A 21,598-nucleotide genomic window follows, 5' to 3' on the forward strand; every position below is an offset into this window, starting at 1 on the left:
GTGTCTTGGGAACCACAAGGGGGCGCCGGAGAGGCGAACCACGATCCCGTGGTGCCTCGCGGCTGCCTACTGCGCAGACGCAGCTGCCGCCTTTCGGCGCAGGCGTAGAGGTCCCCGCGTCCTTAGCAGGCCGAGCGGTCCAGTGGTGCAGTGCGAGGGAAGGTCGACCGAGAGGGCTTGCTTAAGCCATGCCGGACTCTTGGGACAAGGATGTGTACCCCGAGCCCCCGCGCCGCACGCCAGCTCCCTCGCCGCAGACCTCGCTCCCCAACCCCATCACCTACTTGATGAAGGCCTATGAGCTCGTCGTGGACCGGCCGGTGACCCTCGTGAGAGGTACAGGATCTAGGATTCCTCCCGCTCAGTGGAGATCCCGGTACCCCACGGATCCCACGTTCAGTTCCCGTCCCACCCCACCCCACCCCCCCGAACCACCACCCCTCAGCACTTCGCTATTCCGCACCCGGAGACCCCGAGTCCAGATCCTCTCTTAACCTCCCCAGTGCACCTAGGACACCCTCTGCCTTATCCGAGATACCCGGAAACGCCCCGAGCCGCCCCCGCCCCCCCGGTTTGTTTCCTAGATGCATCCCAGACCACTTCTCGGCACTTCCCTTCGCCCCTGCTGCACCGTGGGATAATCCACTTCTTCCCGGGACTACTCCTGGACCATAATTCTTTCTGCCCTCAGTAAAACCTGACTACTCTCGACCCCGGTTGCCCTTTTAACCTGTGGTGGTGTACACCTTTAATCCCAGCACTGGGGAGGCAGAGGCAGGTGAATTTTTGGGTTCAAGGCCAGCCTGGTCTACATAGTAAAGTCCATGATAGCCAGGGCTACTTAGGAAAAACCCTGCCTCTAAAACAAAACAAATGCAAAAAAGCTGGTAGTGGTCGGGAATTAACACACCTGCAAGGCGCTTTCCTTGATGTGCACGGTAGTGGGTCAATAAACGCTTGTTGAAGCGGACAGGTTGCTATCCATCTGCATGGTCAGGGTGGCCAGTTTCACCCGGGCAAAGTGGTGCAAAAAGGGTTTTATTGTTTTGTTTTTGTTTTTGTGAGACTGAGTTTCTCTGTGTACCCTTGGCTGTCCTGGACTCACTTTGTAGACCAGGCTGGCCTCGAACTCACTGTGATCTGCCTGCCTCTCGAGTGCTGCGAGTGCTGCGATTACAGATGTGCACCACCACGCCCAGCGGCAGCTTATTTATTATCCAGCATTTGGGGTGCAGAGCGTGCTTAAGTGGCGTTTTGCTTTTTCCTCTTGGGTTGAGGGCCTTCTGTGTTGTCCTGGACAACGTGGCAAATACCTTTGTCAGCTTCCCAGTGGCTTGGATTACAGACACATGTCACTGCCCCTGGCTTACAGGTGGTTATTGGGTTAGGAAGGTGGAAGTTTCCAAACCAGTCCCAGGCGCATTACTGCAGTAAGTTCACTTCCATTTTGGTAGCGTCCTACTGCTGAATTTTTTAAGAAAAAAACTTATTCATACAGTAATCTGAATTCTTAATTGAGCCTCCTTCTCTACTCAAGCCCAGGGTACCATGGGGCAGGTGGGCACGTTCTTCCATTTTCAGCTGAGTGTGGGGCATAAGGTGTGATCTCGTGCAACTGAAGGTGGTAGCTGTTAACCTTGATAGGTCTGTTTGTAAAAGCTTGGAACTGTAGACACCCAGCCCAAAGCTGTATGTGCTGACAGGCCATTGAGATTGACGCGTTCTCTTTACAGAGTTTATTGAGCAGCAACACGCCAAGAACCGAACCTACTACTATCACCGACAGTACCGTCGCGTGCCAGACATCACAGAATGCAGAGAGGGTGACGTCCTGTGTATCTTTGAGGCTGAGATGCAGTGGAGAAGGGACTTGTAAGTGAGCCAAAGGGAACACTGACTTGGTGCCACAGGATGGCCTTATCCAGTGTACCTGCATACTCTCCTGGGAAGGACACTGCTGTGCTGAGGCAGGCCTCTGTCCTTTCAAATTTATTTTTATTTTTTTGTTTTTTGAGACAGGGTTTCTCTGTGTAGCCTTGGCTGTCCTGGACTCACTTTGTAGACCAGGCTGGCCTCGAACTCACAGCGATCCACCTGCCTCTGCCTCCGGAGTGCTGGGATTAAAGGCATGCACCACCACGCCTGGCTCATATTTTTATTGTAATTTACTCAGGGTGCATCCCAAATGTTACCCCTTGCTTGTATCTTCCCAGTTTCCCCCTCCCTTCCTCCCCTCTGGAGAATGAGCTGTCCATTGGCTGGATCTGAACAGGATCTAGCTTCTGTCGGTCTTGATGGTCTCCTGGGAGTCCTGAACCCTCCGGGTCCTTCCATCCCTGTCCTCCACACCACTCCCATGGCTCCAGCAAACAGGCACTCCTTTCTATCCCTTATTCAGCAAAGTGGACCAGGAAATTGTCAACATCATCCAGGAAAGGCTGAAGGCCTGTCAGCAGAGGGAGGGCGAGAACGCCAAGCAGAACTGCGCACAGGAACTGGAGCAGTTCACCAAGGTGACAAAAGCCTACCAGGACCGCTGTGAGTGTCTGAGCTCTACTACAATCCCTTACTTGTCCTGAAATAGCTGTGGATTTGAGCTTGGGCTCCTGTTTACTAAAACCCCCATGCATGTGACAAGCTTCTCACGCCCCCATCTTTTTCTAGACCTCGACCTGGGAGCCTATTACTCTGCCAGAAAGTGCCTGGCGAAGCAGAAGCAGCGGATGCTGGAAGAGAGAAGGGCTGCCAAAGAGACTGCAGCGGCCTGAGACCCCAGGGACAGCAGCCCTGAAATAAAGTGATGGCTGTACACTGCCTGTTTCTCGTGTCCACTGAATGTGCTGCAACATCGCTTCCAGTGCTCTAGGGCTGACAGATGAGAGAGTTCAAGCACTGACAGTAGTCTACTGGGAACCAGCCCCAGCTATGTAGTCAAAGATGTTCAAGTACTCCAGGGAGACAGAAAACCAAAACAAACATTAACAGAATTAAACCACTTTATTTTTCTTGTAAAAACTCTTATGTGGTAGCCACAGCTGGAGCCTGGGTCCTCTGAACAGACACTCTTGTGTGGGTTTTCACAAGATGATCAGTGAATTCCTAGAGAGAAAGCAACACATTATTAGTACATGCATTCAAATTTCCTGGCAACCACATGGTGGCTCACAACCATACATTGTGATCTGATGCCCTCTTATGGCACGCAGGTGCGCATTCAGATAAAGCCCTGTAAAAGGCAGCTAACAGCACCAACTGAACAGCATACCTGATAAGGAGACTTGGTGAACACAGTTTCTTTCCAGAGGTCGGGTGTCAGGTAGCTGTAGGTCTTGGAAATGGCATCAAAAGTGGCCTTGGCTGGAAAACAGTACACAAGAGTTGGTGGCTTGACTTTGTTACCCACCAAGGAGCTATTGCACTAGGAACAGAGAAGAAGCCACTTTGGGGCAGGTCTGCCATGCATTAGGGGGGCCACCCCTCTCTCCCTTAAAACGCCAGCCAACCACACACTGGGCCCGTGTGAGCCAGCAGAGCTGAGGAAGGTTACAGCAACTGTGAGGTACCTACCAAAGTTGCCCAGAGTAGCAGTACAGCCCCTGGCTGATGTGTAGCAGTCATCAATACCGGCCATCATCAGTAGCTTCTTGGGCACAGGAGCTGAGACAATGCCAGTGCCTCTGGGCGCAGGGATGAGCCGCACCAAAACAGAGCCACAGCGGCCCGTCACCTTGCATGGAACAGTGTGTGGCTTGCCAATCTTGTTCCCCCAGTAGCCTCTCCGCACAGGGACGATGGAAAGCTTGGCCAAGATGATGGCCCCTCGGATAGCAGTGGCTACCTCCTTGGAGCACTTAACACCAAGACCAACGTGCCCATTGTAGTCCCCAATAGCGACAAAAGCCTGTGAAAAGACTTAGGTAAGATGGCTGTTGGTACCTCACAGCACCAGCACATCCCAACCAGAACCTGTGGTGTTCCTCTAGGCCAGAGAGGCCACTGTGAGGCCAATCCAAGATGCCTGAGAAACTCTTTTTCTCTCTCTCCCCGTACGAAAGTCACACGGGTAAAACCTAGTGTAACTATGCAGAGTGAGAGAGTTTTCCCTCATACCGTTTACCCAGTTCCACCCTACCAAGGTCAATACCTTGAACCTGGTCCGCTGGCCAGCCCGTGTCTGCTTCTGCACTGGCATGATCTTGAGAACCTCATCCTTTAGGGATGCGCCCAGGAAAAAGTCAATAATCTCGGACTCCTAAGGCAGGGATTTGTGGGAAATGTTTGCTTCTTACCACTGGTCAATTAAGAGTTGTCTTAATTGTGTGGACCCAGCACACAAGGATCCATCCAACGCAAACCATGCACTGTACTGAGGCGTCTTTATACCTTAATGGGCAGGGAGAACAGATAAATCTCCTCCAAGGACTTGATCTTCATATCCTTAACCAAGCGGCCCAGCTTGGTGACGGGGATCCACTGCAGGAAGACAGAAACCCATCAGTCTAAGGGCTGCCTCTGCGTTCGGAGCCCGAGCAGCCGCCCCGCCCCGCCCCGCCCGCGGCCCAGACCTAACCTCCTTGTCTTCGGCTTTTCCTCCACGAGCCCCGCGGCCTCGCCCCCGGCCACGGCCTCGGCCACGACCGCGGCCCCTAAGGCCGCTGCCGAATCCTCCGCGGAAGCCGCCTCGCCCTCCTAATCCTGGGCCCCCGGGTCCTCCGGGCCCTCCCGCTGCACCGGCGTCATCCGCCATTTGCTATAGAGACAAAAAACGAAGGAAGCAGCTCAGCAGAACCCTAGGCTAGGCGGCCTCTCCGAGCTCCGAAACGGGGGGTCTTCCGCCCAAGGGTACCGCTGCCCGGATGTCCACGGATTCCCACGGCCCAGGCCGCAAAACAGTGACCTGCTAATACGAACTCACGTGTTTTCCCGAGGAAGAAGAAGAGCGAGGGTGTGCAGAAAGGACTTTTTATAGTGCACCAAGCGCCGCGAGATCTCGACTACCTATGCACATCACTCACAGCCTGTGATTGGCTGCGTCTGCCAGCGCTTGCGCACTTTCCCTTCCGGAAGCCGCGACCTACTCCGGACTGGGAGGGAGTATAAATGCTCGCGCGGGCGCCTTGTGGTCCGCCTGGCGTCCACGAGCTCCTCTTGCAGCTGTTCCTTTCAGGTAGGTCGCGCCTCATCGGCCGGTTGCTCTGGTAAGCGGGCGTTCGTTGAAAATCATCCTCCGCTTTGTCCTGTGGCCGGGGATGAGATTCGGCGCCCAGAGCCACAGGGGCCTCAGCTCACCGCCCGCTGCCCCAGTGTGGGAGGGTGAAACCCAGGCCCCTACATGGCGGATCGCCTCGCCGGCCCCGTGGTCTGGCTCGTGCCAACGGTTCTAACCACGCCATTTCTTCGCAGGTTCCACCGGATCGGGAAGTCGTCGCAGCCTCGCGAGAATGGCAGGGTTCGTGTGTCTTCTTTGCTCAAATAAAATGGTTTAACTTAAAATGCCGCATGTGTGTATGTGTGTTTGGTTTCCAGCGGTCATCATCTGAGTGGGTAACCGAGGCAGGCGGATCCCTGTGAGTTCGAAGTCACCTTTCATATTGAGACTGGGTCTTGGTGTGTACTCTGGGAAGGCCTATAACGTAAAAGACTACTTCCTTTTCTTTTTTCTTAAATTTGCTTTTATTTATTTAATGCATCCGAGTGTTCTGCCTGCGTGGACACCTGCATGCCAGAAGAGGACATCAGACCACATTATAATAAGATTGTTATGAGCCACCATGTGGTTGCTGGGAATTGAACTCGTGACCCCTGGAAGAGCAGACTGAGACGTCTCCAGTCCTTAGCGGCCCTATTTCAGCCTCCCAAATGCTAGGATTACACTGCTGAACCCTGGATGTGGTGGCCTGCACACTGGAGAGAGGACTGGTCTAATAAAAAGAGTTCCAGGCGATGTCTCAAACTCAAAGAGATCTGTCTACCTCTGTTGGGATTAAAGGCATACACCACCACTGCCTGGCTAAAAAGGCAGGCCCCGGGAATGTCAGCAGATCCATTGCTGTAACCTTACGTCTACTTTGTATTCTGTTACCAGGGTTACCTAGCCAATGACACCTCTTATACCAAGGGGGCCATGTAATGTCCAAAAGTCGGGTGGACAACTACACTACACCAAATATACCACAACTCTGTTGTCTACCCAAGGCCTGGGGAAACCTCTGGGCTTTTTCACAGGATAGGACCCCTGCTGGTGAGACTTTGTGAGGGGATGTTAGTGGATGAGGCATCAGGGGTCAGTCACAGCCAAGATAACTGAGTTCCAGCTCCCTTGCCACACCTAAGGAGGAAAGCAAAAGGTAGGTGGCCACAGGTCCCAGTGGGCTCTGGACCAGAGCTGTGATTGGCCCAAGCTGGACAATGCCACTGTGATGTCGGTCCACCTGAGCTTGAAATGGAGGCTCCTGAGCCCTTGGCCTCAGTGGAGCTGCTGTCCAGACACGGATCATGGTGAGCCCCCTTGTCTCTTTTCACCAGCTCTGAGATTTGCACCCAATTCCAGACAGCTACCCATCGGTCTAGAGATAGGTCCTTTCTCTGAGGATGGATGGCAATGAAGCTTTTCAGAAGGCTCTAGCTAGTATACTCCAGAGCCAGCTTCTTCAGTCAGGAACTGGCAATCTTGAGGAGTCAGCCCTTACAGATCCATCCTTGAAGTGGGTGTTGACCCCTCCAGGCTTCCTACTTGAGGTTTTTGTTTGTTTATTGGGTTTGTTTTTTTGTTTGCTTTTTGAGACTGAGTTTCTCTGGGTAGCCCTTGCTGTCCTATATTCACTTTATAGACCAGACGGGCCTCAAACTCAAATTCAACTGTCTCTGCCTCCTGAGTTCTGGCATCACAGGTGGGCGACACCACATCCACTTTTGGGTTTCATTATGTAGCTTGCTGAGGTCCCCTGCTGGCATGAGTGCTTGGGCAGAGGCTTGGAGCCTTGGCATTAACGCTGACCCGGCTTTTGCAGAGTGGTGGGTACGATCTCAACCTCTTTACCAGCCCTCCTGACTGCAATTTCCTGTGTTCCATCTGCCATGGGGTTTTCAAGAGGCCGATGAGGTTGCCATGCAGTCACGTCTTCTGCAAAAAGTGCATCTTGCAGTGGCTAGCCAGGTGCTGTTGGGAAAAACAGGAGGGTGGGGGTGTGGTCGAGAATGGGAAAGTCTACCAAATACTGGGTTCCAAAGGCTGTAAGACTCAGCTACAAAAGCTGGGCGGGCGTGGTGGCACATGCCTTTAACCCCAGCACTGGGGAGGCAGAGGCAGGTGGATTGCTGTGAGTTCAAGGCCAGCCTGGTCTACAAAGCGAGTCCAAGACAGCCAAGGCTACACAGAGAGACCCTGTCTCAAAAAGCCAAAAACAAAAACAAAAACTCAGCTACAAAATCTGGGACACTAAGCATGTGTGTGCCCTCCTTAGTGTCTGAAGCCCCCAGCTTCAGCTTGGGAGGCAAAAGCTCACTGTAGTGCCTCCTTTGTGCCTCCTTCAGCCTGAAAGGAGGGACTAGCTGGGTTACCCTACGAAGGCTCGCTCTGGCAGCCATATGACCTCCACCTGCCCTCTTCCACTTCCAACATCACCCTCTAGACAAAACACCTGTCCATGCTGTAGAAAAAAGGTGAAAAGGAGAAAGATGGTCCAGGTGAACAGACTCCAGAAAACCATTGGCCGCCTACAAGTCAAGGTAGATCTGAATGACCTTGCGGGGGGGAGGGGGGGGCATGCGGGGAGGGAGGTGGACAGGGCCAGTGTCAGAAGTGGTAGGAACAAGCACCAGCCCAAGGTCATAGACATGGCAGAAGAGTATGAACACCTGCTGTGTGACTCTGGGCAAGCTGCTTATCCTTTCTGGGTCCCTTAGAATTTCGGGTGTAGGCTGGGCAGTGGTGGCGCATGCCTTTAATCCCAGCACTTGGGAGGCAGAGGCAGGTGGATCACTGTGAGTTCGAGGCCAGCCTGGCCTACAAAGTGGGTCCAGGACAGCCAAGGCTACGAGAGAGAGACCCTGTCTCGAAAAATCCAGAAAACAAAAACAGAACTTCAGGTGTAATGGGATTATAAGTGATTTTCAGGGATGAAAAGCCATTCCTCTTCAGCCCTCTAACTTTACAAAATAGAGAAACTTGAAGCCACAAAGCTTAGGAGGCTTCAGCATTCACTTGTTCCATAGTCGGTGGATATCATAGGTTAGTGGTTACATGGGAGCCCCAGCTAGCAATGCCTCAGTTTAATTCATCCTGAGCTTTCCCATACCCCCTAGTGCAAGAATGCTGCAGCTGGGTGCTTGGTGACATGCCCTCTGGCTCGTCGCAAAGGGCACCAGGACGCATGCCCCTTCGAGCTGATGGCCTGCCCCAATGAGGGCTGCACTGTGCAGGTTCTGCGCGGCGTCCTGGATGATCACCGGCTGCATTGCCAGCAGGGCGGGCCGCAGCGCTGCCCCTTAGGCTGCGGAGCCACTCTGGACCCCTCGGAGCGTGAGCAACACAACTGTTACCGCGAGCTACGTGACGCTTGGATCCAGCGCCACGAGCGCAACCGGACCCTGTTATTGAACCTGTTGGGGCGTGTGCATCGGGTTTACCGCAGCACCAACTTCATCCGCCGACAGCTGGCCCAGCTGGGCAACTTCCTAGAGGATGACTCCCAGCTCCTGAGTGCCTGGGTACAGGAGACTGGGGTGGCCCCGGAGGCTGAGATGTGGGGTGCGCGGGGCCAAAATGTCTTACAGAGGAATTAAATAAACGCTGAGCCCAAGCCTGGCCCACCTCACACCTCATGTCCTTTGTACTTCACGTCTATGCGCTCTGTTGTCCTTGTCACCCCTGCAGACCTTAAGCATCAGGCAGCGGCTTTTCTCCCCTGGCCTGGCCTCCTCTGGCTGTGCGCCACCGCCGCTCGTCGATCGATTTCTCAGACTCTGCATTCTTCCCTGATTGCATCTGCCACTGAGTACTCCCCATCCTGGAAGCTGTTCCCTTCTTTTCTCTCCGGGGCTTTCCTGCACCTCCCTACCAAATTAGTAGCTTCCTACCTGTTAACAGAAATGACTCAAAAGCCTAAACTAAGATTAGAAGTCAATCCCAGCACTCAGGAGGCAGAGGCAGGCAGATCTCTGTGAGTTCAAGGCCAGCCTGGTCTACAAAGCAAATACGGAACAACCAAGACTACACAGAAAAACCCTGTCTCAAAAAACAAAAAATAAATAAAAATTAAAAATTAAAAAGAAAACGTCTGGGCTGGAGAGATGGCTCAGTGGTTAAGAGTGCTGCCTGCTTTTCCAGAGGTCCTGAGTTCAATTTCCTGCAACCACATGGTGGCTCACAACCATCTATAATGAGATCTGGTGCCCTCTTCTACAGATAAAGCACTCACATACAATAAATAATTCCTTTTTTAAAAAAATTTTAAAGTCAAAGAAATCTGTGGTGTTCTCTTGACCTTAGTCTCCTCTGCATTCCTCCCCAGCCAGCCAGCCAACCTAGCATCAGGCCCAGAAAACCACAGGCAGCTGGGCTTGGTGGTCCACACCTTTAATGCCAGCATTCAGGAGGCAGAGGCAGGCAGATCGCTGTTCGAGGCCAGCCTGGTCTACAAAGTGAGTCTAGGATAGCCAAGGCTACATAGAAAACCCCTGTCTCGAAAAACCAAAAATAAATAATTAATTTATTTGAGACAGGTTTTCATTACATAGCCCTGGCTGACTTGAATTCATTTATGTAGACCAAGCCAGCCTAGAATTCAGAGATTGCTTGCCTCTGCCTCCTGAGTTCTGGGATTAAAGGTGTTTCCAGTCATGCCTGGGCCAAATGGTTTGTTTTTGTTTTTTGAGACAGGGTTTCTCTCTGTAGCCTTGGCTGTTCTGGACTCACTTTGTAGACCAAGCTGGCCTCAAACTCACAGCGATCCACCTGCCTCTGCCTCCTGAGTGCTGGGATTAAAGGTGTGCACCACCACACCCGGCTCTCCAAAAGTATTTTTTAAAACCACATTAAGATAAAAGGCCTGGGCTGGAGAGATGGCTCAGAGGTTAAAAGCACTGTCTGTTCTTCTAGAGGTCGTGAATTCAATTCCCAACACCCGCATGGTGGCTCACGATCTGGTGCTCTCTTCTGCCATGTAGGTGGACATGCAGATAGAGTACTCACATACATAAAATAAATAAATCTTAAAAAAAAAAAAAAAAAAAGGCCTGCCAGGCTGGAGAGATGGCTCAGTGCTTAAGAGCATTGACTGCTCTAGCAGGGGACCCAGGTTCTATTCCCAGCACCCACATGGCAGTTCACAACTGTAACTTCTGTTCCTGGGATTCAACACCCTCACAAAGATATACAATGCAGGCTAAAAATAAATTATTTTTTAAAAAAAATATATAAAAAGCCTAGAAACAAGGCGGTGGTGGTACATGCCTTTAATCCCAGGAGTCGGGATCTCTGTGAGTTTTTGGATAGCCTGGTCTATAGAACACTTCCAGGACAGCCAAAGCTACAGAGACACCTTGTCTCGAAAAACAAAACAAAACAAAAAAGAAAGAAATTAAAACAAATAATAAGACGAAAACGGTAAACCAATAAACAATAAAAATGCAAGAAGCTCAACAAGGCAGCCACTGCCAGCCTCGATGCTGGGAACGCCTTCTGCTTCCTCTCCGGGTCGCAGACGCCGGTACCCACAGTAAAGATTTCTCCCAGCGCGCGGGCTGATGGCGTCAAAGTAGTTGCGGCTGGTGATGTCATCACAACGTGCCTTGAAGTACAGCTAACGCGTTGGCTGCTTCACGCGGCGAAAGGCTGCTGAGCTTGGAGGGATCCGCTGCCCCGGACATGGCCGAGGCTGCGGCGGGAGTGTGCCGCTTCAAAGCCAAGTAAGTCCTGGGCAGAGGCGCTGATGGCGAGGGGAAAAGGGGGAGGAACCCGGGAAGAGAACCAGGAGTTTAGGAGAGGCGTTCACAGTGATGATACGAGGAGCTCGTGAGTCCTGTGCTCAGTCCCCAGGCTGTGAACAGCTGCTGTTTAGTACTAGGATAGGAACAGGCTCCTTTATCTGCAGTGTCTAGTTTGCAGGTAAATACTTTTCATCCCTCTCTAGCAAGGGCTGGAGAGAAGCCTCAGAGCTGCCAGCATCTTTGTTGATGGGTTAACTGGGAGTAGAGCGTTAGAGGCTGGGGTTATCTTGATGGGCAGACTTCCCGGAAGTGGATTTAGGGGATTGGGAGGCGGGGCCAGCCCAGCAGCCCACGTACAGGGTAGAGGCAGATAAACTGTTACAGGACCTGGCCCTGGAGTGAGGGTCCTTTGATATTGACCATTAAGAAAGAAAGATAGACTGGTCGGTGATGGGGCACTCCTTTAATCCCAGCCTGAGGCAGGTGGGTCTATGAGTTTAAGGCCAGCCTGGTCTACAGAGGGAGTTCCAGGACAGCCAGGGCTACACAGAGAGTTACTGTCTTTATTTTTGTTTTTGTTTTGTTTTGAGACAGTTTCTCTGTGTAGCCTTGGCTTCACTGTGTAGCAATCCGATCTGCCAGTCTCTGCCTTCCAAGTGCTGGGATTAAAGGCATGCACCACCACCACCACCACCCACCGAGAGTTCCTGTCTTGAAAAAAAACAAAAGAAAGAAAGGAAGCAGAGGCAGGCGGATCGCTGTGAGTTTGAGGCCAGCCTGGTCTACAAAGCAAGTCTAGGACAGCCAAGGATACACAGAGAGACCCTATCTTGAAAAACCAAAAATAAAAAAAAATAAAATTTTTTTTAAAGGAAGAAGAAAAGCAGAGGTCCCTCTGGTCAAGGTCACAGAAGCGTGTGGGGGAGGGGAAGCTTTAAGCAGTGCAGTGACAGTCATCGCTTCAAAAGGCACTAGACAGCAAAGATGACAGAATATGCAGGGAGCCCAGCGAGGATACTGGAATGGCCACCTCCTCACGTCCCAGGAAACTGCAATGGGTTGGCTTGGACCACGGCAGTATAGAGAGCGAGAAAGAGGACAGCATTAGTCAGATCCCAGAAATGACAGTAAGGCAGGGAAATAGCCAAATGAGGCTGAGGAGGAAGGCTTGGTGGCGCAGTGGCATGCTGGACTTCACTGGTGAAGCCTGTGAGGGTATCTTACCTTTTCCTGGCCTCCCTCAGCTAGCAGGGAGCCCTAAAAACCTCTCTTCTGAAGCCTGGGCTGCTGTTGGGCTGCCTTCACCTGATACAGGCTCCCTCCTCAAGCTATACGAGGACGCCCTGAGCTCCACACAGGCATGCTCACTCACTAACTAGCTCTAGGACTCGGCCTCTCTGTGCTGTGAAGCATCCTCCTGCCCTTCTGCCCCTGGGTTCCTGCTGCTGCCCAGGCTCTCTGCAAGGTCAAGGATTTGGCTCATCTCTAGGATAGCACTGGGTACCGGGGCAAAGGAGTTAGGTGATCACTCACTCGATGTCTTGTTCTCTTTTCAGCTATGCTGTCGAGCGAAAGATTGAACCTTTCTACAAGGGTGGGAAAGCACAGGTAACTATCCCCAGGGCCAATTAGGGGTGGAAAGGTTGGGAGTACTGACTGGTTCTTGGTTAAGACCCTTTCGTCCCCAGCTGGACCAGACTGGCCGTTACCTCTTTTGTGTCTGTGGTACCAAAGTCAACATCCTAGATGTGGCCTCAGGGGCTTTGCTACGGAGCCTGGAGCAGGTGAGGACAGACTGGGGCAGATGTGAGGGGCTTGAGGGGAGGGCAGCGCGTTCTTATGGTATCTGTATTCTCACTCTTCCCTTAGGAGGACCAAGAGGACATTACGACCTTTGACCTCAGTCCCGATGATGAAGTATGACGGGTGGGGGGCGGGTGAGCTCTGGTGCCTCCCTCCCTTCCACGCTGAGTTGGCAAATAGGTCTTACCCGCCAGCCCTACTATCCTCCACCCTCCCCAGGTCCTGGTAACAGCCAGCCGGGCCCTGCTGCTGGCTCAGTGGGCCTGGCGAGAAGGCACTGTCACTCGCCTGTGGAAGGCAATCCACACAGCTCCCGTGGCTTCCATGGCTTTTGATGCCACCTCTACACTGTTAGCCACAGGTAGGAAGGACCCCAGCCAGATGCGTATGCCGGAGGGCACAGGGGCAAGGATTTTGTACACTCTTAACCTCAAACACATTGCCACAGGCGGCTGTGATGGGGCCATACGTGTCTGGGACGTTGTGCAGCATTATGGTACACACCACTTTCGAGGCTCGCCTGGTGTCGTGCAGTGAGTGGCGTGGTGAAAGGAGGGTGGGCAGAGGCACGCCCCTCCCCCAGCCCCCCCGGGAGTACAGCTCATTTTGAATCTACCTGCTTTCAGTTTGGTGGCCTTCCATCCAGACCCCACCCGCCTGCTGCTCTTCTCCTCAGCCGTGGACACCTCTATCCGTGTGTGGTCACTACAGGACCGCTCGTGTCTGGCTGTACTGACTGCACACTACAGTGCTGTCACATCCCTGTCCTTTAGCAAGGATGGCCATACTATGCTGAGGTCAGTGGCTGGCCACACAGGGCTTGGGTGGAAGGGTGGGGTGCCAAGGCTGAGACGGGAACCAAGGGAGCTATTTCTCCTCAGCTCTGGCCGTGACAAGATCTGCATAGTTTGGGACCTTCAGAGTTATCAGACCACAAAGACAGTTCCGGTGTTTGAGGTATGGGGGCCTGCAGGCCAGGGCTGGTGACTGGGGCAGAGATGAGAGGCATGACTTGTTAGGCTCTGACCCTGTCCGTCTGTCCACAGAGCACGGAAGCCGCTGTGCTGTTGCCTGAAGAGCCGGCACCTGTACTGGGGGTGAAGAGCTCAGGTCTACACTTCTTAACAGCTGGTGACCAAGGTGTGCGGCACCGGCCACATGTGAACCAGGGGCCTGGGTGAAGCCTGTGGACCCCATCCCCCCAACATCCCTTTGTCCTCCTACAGGGATCCTCCGTGTGTGGGAGGCAGCTTCTGGGCAGTGTGTATACACCCAGCCACAAGTGCCAGGCCTAGGGCAGCAGCTGACCCATTGTACCCTGGCCCGGACTGCTGGCCTGCTCCTCACTGTCACTGCTGATCACAACCTGCTCCTCTATGAGGCACGTTCCTTACAGTTGCAGAAACAGGTGAGCACTTGTTCCTGCCCAGTGCAGGCCTCGGGCTTTCTGGCACCTTCCATACAGGCTCTCACTCACCTTCCTGCCTCCCACAGTTTGCTGGCTATAGTGAGGAGGTGTTGGATGTCCGGTTCCTTGGGCCCAATGACTCCCACATTGTTGTGGCTTCTAACAGCCCTTGCCTGAAAGTATTTGAGCTGCAAACTTTGGCCTGTCAGATTCTCCACGGTCACACAGGTAAGTCAAGCCCTCTGACATGCCTGGCGCCTTAGCTTGGAAGGTTCATTTTCCTTCCTTGCCTTTTTGCCATACTTGCTCTCTGACCACCGCTCTTCACCTCTCCCCCAGACATTGTCCTGGCCCTGGATGTGTTCCGGAAGGGGTGGCTCTTTGCCAGCTGTGCCAAGGTGAGACCCCATAGGATATGAAGACAGTGGGCCGGGCGTGGTGGCGCACGCCTTTAATCCCAGCACTCAGGAGGCAGAGGCAGGTGGATCGCTGTGAGTTCAAGGCCAGCCTGGTCTAAAGAGTTGAGTTTCCAGGACAGCCAGTGCTACAAGAGAAACCTTGTCGCAAAAAAAGAAAAAAAAAAGCCTGACTTAGTGGCGCAGGCCTTTAATCATCTCAGCTCTCAGAGCTCACAAAGAGGATCACTGTGAGTTCAAGGCCAGTCTCATCTACAGAGTGAGTCCAGGACAGCCAAGGCTACACAGAGAAACCCTGTCTTGAAAAACCAAAAAAAAAAAAAAAAAAAAAAAAATATGAAGGCAACAGGCCTCCCAGGTGAAAATCGAGGCAACAGACCCACGAGTGCCCATCTCTCTCCCACCCCTCCTCCCTGCAGGACCAGAACATCCGCATCTGGAGGATGAACAAGGCTGGCCAGGTGACCTGTGTAGCCCAGGGCTCTGGACACACACACAGCGTGGGCACCATCTGCTGTTCGAGGTATAGATCAGGACTGGACCCAGGGCTATCCAAGGAGGTAGAGGCCCCAGGCATTGGGTTCTAGCACAGGGTAGAGAAGGAATGTGCTGTTTGGCTACTCTGTGAGGCTTTAGCAAAGATGTGGGACAGAGAAAAAGTAGAGGGAGACTCAGATGCCCTGGCAGGTTTCTTGGAAGTAGCCTTGGGAGGTGGACAGCACGGGAAGGACACGGAGCGAGGCTCTGCTGGAGAAGGTGACCCATCATTAAGACCTTGATCCTAGGCATGGAATCAGTTGCTGGGCACTGAGGGTTGATGGTGCAAGCAGAGGCATTTGGGGGTGATGTAGGCCAGCCTGTAGGCCAAGATGATCCCTCTGGTCATGGTGCAGAAGCCCAGAGCCTGGGGTACTCCTGACAGTGTCCTTTGGCTTGAGCCGTGCCTCCCTCTTTCTTGTTGGCTACAGACTCAAAGAATCTTTCCTGGTGACAGGCAGTCAGGACTGCACTGTGAAGCTATGGCCCCTCCCTGAAGCCCTGTTGTCCAAGAACGCAGCTTTGGACGGTGACCCTGTGCTTCTCCAGGCTCAGACTACCCAGCGCTGTCATGACAAAGTAGTGACAGATGGCCTCCGGGATGGGGTGCGGCTGAGCCCTTGCTCAAATGGGTGTCTTAAGTCTTGTCACCTGCTTTCACCACTAGGACATCAACACTCTGGCTGTCTCCCCCAACGACAAGCTGTTAGCGACAGGCTCACAGGACCGCACAGCTAAGCTCTGGGCCTTGCCTCAGTGCCAACTGTTAGGTGTTTTCTCAGGCCACCGACGTGGCCTCTGGAATGTCCAGTTCTCACCCATGGACCAAGTGCTGGCCACAGCCTCTGCTGATGGCACCATCAAGCTCTGGGCACTGCAGGACTTCAGCTGTCTGAAGGTAGGTATTTCCTCTAGTGCCACCCCCTCCAGTAACATCTCACGCCCATAGGGCGTGGCTCACTCTGTCACTTCCCTGTAGACATTTGAGGGACATGATGCTTCTGTGCTGAAGGTGGCCTTTGTAAGCTGTGGCTCACAGCTGCTGTCTAGGTGAGCGGGCTAGGAGAGAGCTGGGGGGTGCCTGGTGAGGGACATGCCCCTGCACTGAGTCCTTCCGTTCTCAACCAAAGTGGCTCTGATGGGCTCCTGAAGCTGTGGACCATTAAGAGTAATGAGTGCGTGCGGACACTGGACGCTCACGAGGACAAGATCTGGGGGCTACACTGCAGCCGACAGGACGATCACGCTGTCACTGGGGGCAGCGACTCCAGAATCATTCTCTGGAAGGTTGTGAACGCTAAGGGGTGGGATGTGGCAGGGCAAGGGACAGCACTAGGCCTTGTCTGACCCTGATATGATCCCAGGATGTGACAGAGGCTGAGCAGGCAGAAGAGCAAGCCAAGCAGGAAGAGCAGGTGATCAAGTAAGTCTGGGCTCAGGAGAACCCGCTGCGTTCTAGCAGCAGCCGACCTTACCTGTCCCAGCAGTCCCAGCTCCTGCATCCCTACCTGTCCCAGCAGTCCCAGCTCCCGCATCCCTTGCCTGTCCCAGCAGTCCCAGCTCCTGCGTCCCTACCTGTCCCAGCAGTCCCAGCTCCCGCATCTAGTCGGTAGCAGCAGCCCCTGTACGTTCCCTGCTATGCAGCCAGGTTAAGGCGGGGCTCACTGTTGGGGCACTCTGAGTGACCATGTCCTTACCTCTGTCCCACCAGGCAGCAAGAACTGAACAACCTGCTCCATGAGAAGCGGTATCTCCGGGCTCTAGGCCTTGCCATCTCCCTGGACCGTCCCCACACGGTGCTGACTGTTATCCAGGGTCAGTGCTTAGGCCAGGAGGAGGCTGGGATTGGGGGGAGGCTCCAGCAATCAATAACCCTCTCCTCAAGCTCAGACTTCCTCTCACAGCCATCCGGAGGGATCCCGATGCCTGTGAGAAGCTGGAAGCCACTGTGCTCCGACTGCGACGAGACCAAAAAGGTTGTGGGCAGGCTGGAAGGGACCAGCCCGGGGAGGGGGCTGGCCCAGTGGGCAGAATGAGGTGGAATGGCCCAGCCAGCAGGGTGACCACCCCTGTTACCTACAGAGGCCCTGCTGCGCTTCTGTGTCACGTGGAACACCAATTCCAGACATTGCCACGAAGCCCAGGCCGTGCTTGGTGTGCTGCTGCGGCATGAGACCCCTGAGGAACTGCTGGCCTACGAGGGTGTGCGGGGTGCGCTGGAGGCCCTGCTGCCCTACACTGGTACGTGACATGGCCCCGGGTCCAGGGAAGCAACTGGTGGGTTCCCAGACAACCCCCACCCCCACCCCCCAGGCCCAGCCCAGCCCCAACCTCTTCTGTCTTCCTCTAGAGCGACACTTTCAGCGGCTTGGCCGGACACTACAAGCAGCCACCTTCTTGGACTTCCTGTGGCACAACATGAAGCTGTCCCCACTCCCTGCTGCTCCCCCAGCCCTGTGAGGCATATAAAAGTTGTACTTTTCTATCTCGGCTTCTCATATGACTCTGATCAATTTCCTCCAAAATCCTTGGCCACACTTGGCTGACAGATTTCAGCTATAGAAGTTCAAGCCCACCCCACCCCCCACCCCCTTCCCAGCCTGAAGCCACTCAGGGCACAGCAAGATTAGGTGAAGTCAATCCAGTTTTATTTAGAGGAAATAGCACGTTGCTGCCACTTGACCCTGCCAGCCGTACAGCCCCACCCTCACCCCACTCCCTTGGCAAGTCTGGACCCCTCTCTGCAGGGCCACACAAATATTTCTTCAAGGGGGAGCCTGGGTCCCTTGGTCCTGTCGCAGTGCTCTGCGGGTGACGGAGCAGCATCGCCGCTGGATGGCACTCATACAGGGGCGAGTTGGTACCACAGGGGCAGCAATCCTGTCCTTGGCCATTTTGCCTTCCTCACCGCTGTCCAGGAGCCCTGGCCTGCCCAGGAGGGAGCCCAGGCCTTCGGGCTGCAACAGTACCGCAGGGAACAGGCCAACCCGGCCATTGTACCTGCAAGAAACACAGGGCCTGGTTAAGAATTTACCCAACATTGTGTTCCCCTCCTGCCAGGCAGGACCTGCCACTGCTCCACCACACAGGCATACACACACACACACACACACACACACATGCACACACGCACACTATACCTGCACAGCCACCAGCCGCGGTCTGAGGTTTCCAGCACATGCACACGTGCCCCCGAAGGCACAGAGAGCTCATCGGTGCAACTGCCCTCATAGCCCTGGGTAGCACAGAACTGCCTCCCTAGAATAGATATTGGGGGATCACTGTACAAGTGTGAAGTCAGCGTCCTGACCTTTCTCTGGGCTCGCCTCTAGGCACCCTGGCCTGCTCTGGAACCCACTTGGGCCCCCATGTGATAATGTCCCACTCTCATCTCCCTCCTGGGCGTGGGTCTCAGCCTTCCTACAGGGCCCATTCAGAGTGGTAAGCTTGTGTCAGCGATGGGCTCATACCACTGCCTTGCAAAGTCAGGCCTGACTTCTGGCCTTGGCCTGGGGCTTCATCCTCCAGGTAGGGAGCTGGGAACCAGGCTATCTGTTGCTCCTTGTTCTCCACCAGCCACCAGCCTGTTGAAGAGGCCGGGAAAGGGCTCAAGTGCCAAGGTCCACACCCATCATGATCATCAGAGGGCCCAGCTTGGTTTTGGTTTTGGTTTTTTTCCAGTCAGAGATTCTCTGTAGCCCTGGCTGTCCTAGAACTCACTCTGTAGACCAGGCTGGCCTCAGACTCACAGAGATCCACCTGCCTTTGCCTCCTCCCAAGTGCTGGGATTAAAGGTGTGCCCCACCACACCAGGGTTCTTAATACTGTGTGACTCTACCTGAAGGATGTCGTAGTAATACGTCCAGAATTTCTTGAGCCCGAGTGTGGAAAGGCCTGTCTCTAGTGTCACGGGTGTGGAAAGGCTGTAAACAGCGCATGCTCTGAGCCTCCAGGCTGTGAATGGCAAGGCTGCCTGTAGGTTGGGATAATGGCTCCTCTGGTGTGGGCAGGATCACCAGGCTGGGCAGGGAAATACGTGTGAGAAATAAGGAGGAAAGATGGGACTACCCCTTCCCCCACATATATGTAGGTCAGCCCAGCCCATCGGCCCTTCCAACACGTGCATGACCTGGGAGCAAGGGGAAGATTAGTCACCTGCCAGGAGGCAGCACTGGCTCCAGATCCAGAGGCTTGGGTGCGAAGAAGTCACTGAGTGCCCAGCTCCTCAGTATGTGCTCTGAGGTTGCCAGCAGTGCCCTTACATAGGTGTCCAGCAGCCGCAAACGGACCAGACCTCGGCCAGTATGCCCCCGACGACGTGTCAGCAGTGGAGCATCTGCCCGGGGATCAAAGCACACACTGTGGGAGCCCACTCACCCATACTTGTTTGCCTTACCATCCCCTCGACCCCTGTAGGCCTAACCAGAAAGCTTGGGAAGAACTCTTTCCGATCTCCGTAGCAGGCCCGCCTCCACTGGGAAGGTTTTCTTAAGGATCTTCTGCTGGGAAAAGCATGTGTCAGTCTCTGAAAGTGGAACGAACCCCCAAGGAAAGGAAGGATCCCTGGAAGAGCCCCTACAGGCAGAAAGGGAGGCCATGTATCTAGAGGCCTCTGGATTGGGGGAGAATTCCTTGTTAAGTATAGGTCCAGTGTTGCTTACCTGGAGCTGCCTAAACTCATCCCAGCTCCTGCGAACAAAGGTGTCACTGTTGTCTGACCAGCACACGGAGAAGGCAAATGTCTGTGAGGAAAAGGTCAAGGCACCATATCATCTCTTTCAGACTTTGCCAACTTCCCTTCTGCCTCTTTGGAGACTATCTGGGCAGGAGTAAGGGACCGGGGTGTGTGGTCCTACCTGGAGTCGCTCCATCTGCACCAGGGCTACAGCATGGGCTGCTACTGGGTGTCTTGGATTTGCCATGGTTGTGGATGGCTTCCCACAGGGTGCTTGAAAGGGGTTCTGAGCATCCGGAAGAAGTGAAATGGAATTCCCCGACACTGCCCTAAGCGGAGGGAGTCCCTACCGAGGAGCTAACACCCTCCTGGAAATGTTTCAGTTTCCTGGTTCTTCAAGCACAAAATCTAAGGTTCATCGTAGGAAGACTGGGCTGGGGGAGGAGCAAGCCAGGGCAGGTGGAGGGAGAAAATGAAGTCCTTTGTGCAGCACTGTTCTGAAACAGACACCAAGGGGCTGGGATTGCCACCTGGGGCTTCTCTCCTTGGTCAAGGGAAAAAAGGAGGAAGGGAGTTTCACCATCAAAGTGCCGCCTCAACCCTCCCCCCCCCCCCACCTTCCTTGTCCTGCCCTGACCGCCTGCCAGGGTGAGCCTAACAGCTCCATCTTTGAATTTGCCTGTGGGGCTCTGTGCTGTTCTTTGGAATCAACTACTTCACATCGGGGTCCTTTTCTTTTTGTTTGGTTGTTGTTGTAGTTGTTTCTCTGTGTAGCCTTGGCTGTCCTGGACTCACTTTGTAGACCAGGCTGGCCTGCCTCCCTGAATGCTAGGATTCAGCCAGGATTTTTTTTTTTTTTTTTTTTAGTTTTTTGTTTGTTTGTTTTTTAAGACAGGGTCTTGCTAAATTGCCAAGGCTAGCTTTAAACTTGGGACATTCCTGCTTCAGGCTCCTGAGCAGCTAAGTCTCAGATCAGTGTCACCAGTGTCATTAGGTCATGAAACCGCTTTCCTTGGCCAAGCCTTGACACCACCTGTAACAACCGGTTCTTACACACTAGCTTTTTCAGAAGAGGGGCAGCTGGAAAAGGGACCTAGGGACCTAGAGGAATTTCAAGCCCCTCTGACAGCTTCTCCACCCCTCCAACCCTAGACGCTCTCCCCTTATCCTCCAGAGCCACCACCTCCTCTCACTTAGACGCACAAGAGGAGCCCCAACTCTGGCTAGTCCTCCCTGTCCCTTATGAATCCACTCTCACAAAATAGGAGAAATCTTGCTAAATAGAATGGGATCAGATCAGGATAGCTTTGTCCCAAATTGCCCAACATCTCTGTTTTTAGAAAGAAAGAAAAAAAAAAGTCAATTCCTAGCATGGTCATTAGTAGGCCCTTGCCAGACCCTGGGTCTGGTGCTTCTGCAAAATGCCAAGAGCTGATTGCTCATCCTACAGGCCGGTGCCGTGCCTGAGGGTCTCCAACTTAGGAGTGCTTTTTCCCACATGATATGCACAGACAGCTTTCACCAGTTTTGTAAATAAATTTTATTCTGGTGATTGGGTTTTTCCCATTTTCACCACCGGGTAAAGGGTAAAGAGGCAGGCTTGTTCCTTGTTCTGCTCAGAGCCGGAAACAGCACTTGGAGCCCAGTAGTCACTGTACAAATATTTGCAGAATGAGTGAGTGAATACACGGGGAAGGAATTCTTCCTGTGGCGGCGCAGGCTTTTAAATCAAGCACTTGATATCGTGGTGGTGGCAAAGATTCAGGAATTCAACATCTTCTTCCCTTGGCTACATACAGAGTTCGAAGTTACCCAACTTGTCTCAAAAAT

At 53.6% G+C, this 21,598-nt stretch overlaps 5 protein-coding genes across 5 annotated transcripts; 3 read left to right on the top strand and 2 right to left on the bottom strand.

Moving 5' to 3' along the window:
* Positions 1-75: 75 nt before the first annotated feature.
* Positions 76-2,814, top strand: NDUFB10 (NADH:ubiquinone oxidoreductase subunit B10). Its single transcript, XM_084761663.1, has 4 exons — positions 76-336; positions 1,734-1,872; positions 2,399-2,538; positions 2,665-2,814. The coding sequence occupies exons 1-4, from the start codon at positions 189-191 to the stop codon at positions 2,766-2,768; spliced, it is 531 nt and encodes a 176-aa protein (XP_084617789.1). The 5' UTR covers positions 76-188; the 3' UTR covers positions 2,769-2,814.
* A 164-nt stretch (positions 2,815-2,978) lies between these two features.
* On the bottom strand, positions 2,979-5,071 carry RPS2 (ribosomal protein S2). Its single transcript, XM_084761656.1, has 7 exons — positions 4,916-5,071; positions 4,571-4,750; positions 4,384-4,473; positions 4,145-4,252; positions 3,568-3,901; positions 3,266-3,357; positions 2,979-3,099 (listed from the first exon to the last, which is right to left on the bottom strand). Exons 2-7 carry the CDS (start codon positions 4,745-4,747, stop codon positions 3,019-3,021), a joined length of 882 nt encoding a protein of 293 aa, XP_084617782.1. The 5' UTR covers positions 4,748-4,750; positions 4,916-5,071; the 3' UTR covers positions 2,979-3,018.
* Positions 5,072-6,370: 1,299 nt separating this feature from the next.
* Positions 6,371-9,283, top strand: RNF151 (ring finger protein 151). The gene is made up of 4 exons (XM_084761658.1): positions 6,371-6,498; positions 7,011-7,156; positions 7,632-7,728; positions 8,305-9,283. Exons 1-4 carry the CDS (start codon positions 6,496-6,498, stop codon positions 8,782-8,784), a joined length of 726 nt encoding a protein of 241 aa, XP_084617784.1. The 5' UTR covers positions 6,371-6,495; the 3' UTR covers positions 8,785-9,283.
* A 1,471-nt stretch (positions 9,284-10,754) lies between these two features.
* Positions 10,755-17,578, top strand: TBL3 (transducin beta like 3). The gene is made up of 22 exons (XM_084761622.1): positions 10,755-10,908; positions 12,486-12,537; positions 12,618-12,713; positions 12,799-12,846; positions 12,952-13,093; positions 13,181-13,265; positions 13,359-13,529; positions 13,614-13,689; positions 13,779-13,872; positions 13,959-14,140; positions 14,227-14,368; positions 14,480-14,538; positions 14,976-15,079; positions 15,525-15,672; positions 15,761-15,991; positions 16,073-16,143; positions 16,224-16,380; positions 16,458-16,516; positions 16,805-16,908; positions 16,998-17,069; positions 17,176-17,334; positions 17,444-17,578. Exons 1-22 carry the CDS (start codon positions 10,868-10,870, stop codon positions 17,551-17,553), a joined length of 2,403 nt encoding a protein of 800 aa, XP_084617748.1. The 5' UTR covers positions 10,755-10,867; the 3' UTR covers positions 17,554-17,578.
* A 145-nt stretch (positions 17,579-17,723) lies between these two features.
* NOXO1 (NADPH oxidase organizer 1) lies at positions 17,724-20,441 on the bottom strand. The gene is made up of 8 exons (XM_084761640.1): positions 19,950-20,441; positions 19,755-19,835; positions 19,517-19,592; positions 19,249-19,429; positions 18,932-19,113; positions 18,564-18,677; positions 18,234-18,351; positions 17,724-18,093 (listed from the first exon to the last, which is right to left on the bottom strand). The coding sequence occupies exons 1-8, from the start codon at positions 20,013-20,015 to the stop codon at positions 17,859-17,861; spliced, it is 1,053 nt and encodes a 350-aa protein (XP_084617766.1). The 5' UTR covers positions 20,016-20,441; the 3' UTR covers positions 17,724-17,858.
* Positions 20,442-21,598: the final 1,157 nt, after the last annotated feature.

Source organism: Acomys minous (genome assembly GCF_964271855.1).
Source record: "Acomys minous genome assembly, chromosome: 16".
In the NCBI taxonomy this organism is placed as follows: domain Eukaryota; kingdom Metazoa; phylum Chordata; class Mammalia; order Rodentia; family Muridae; genus Acomys; species Acomys minous.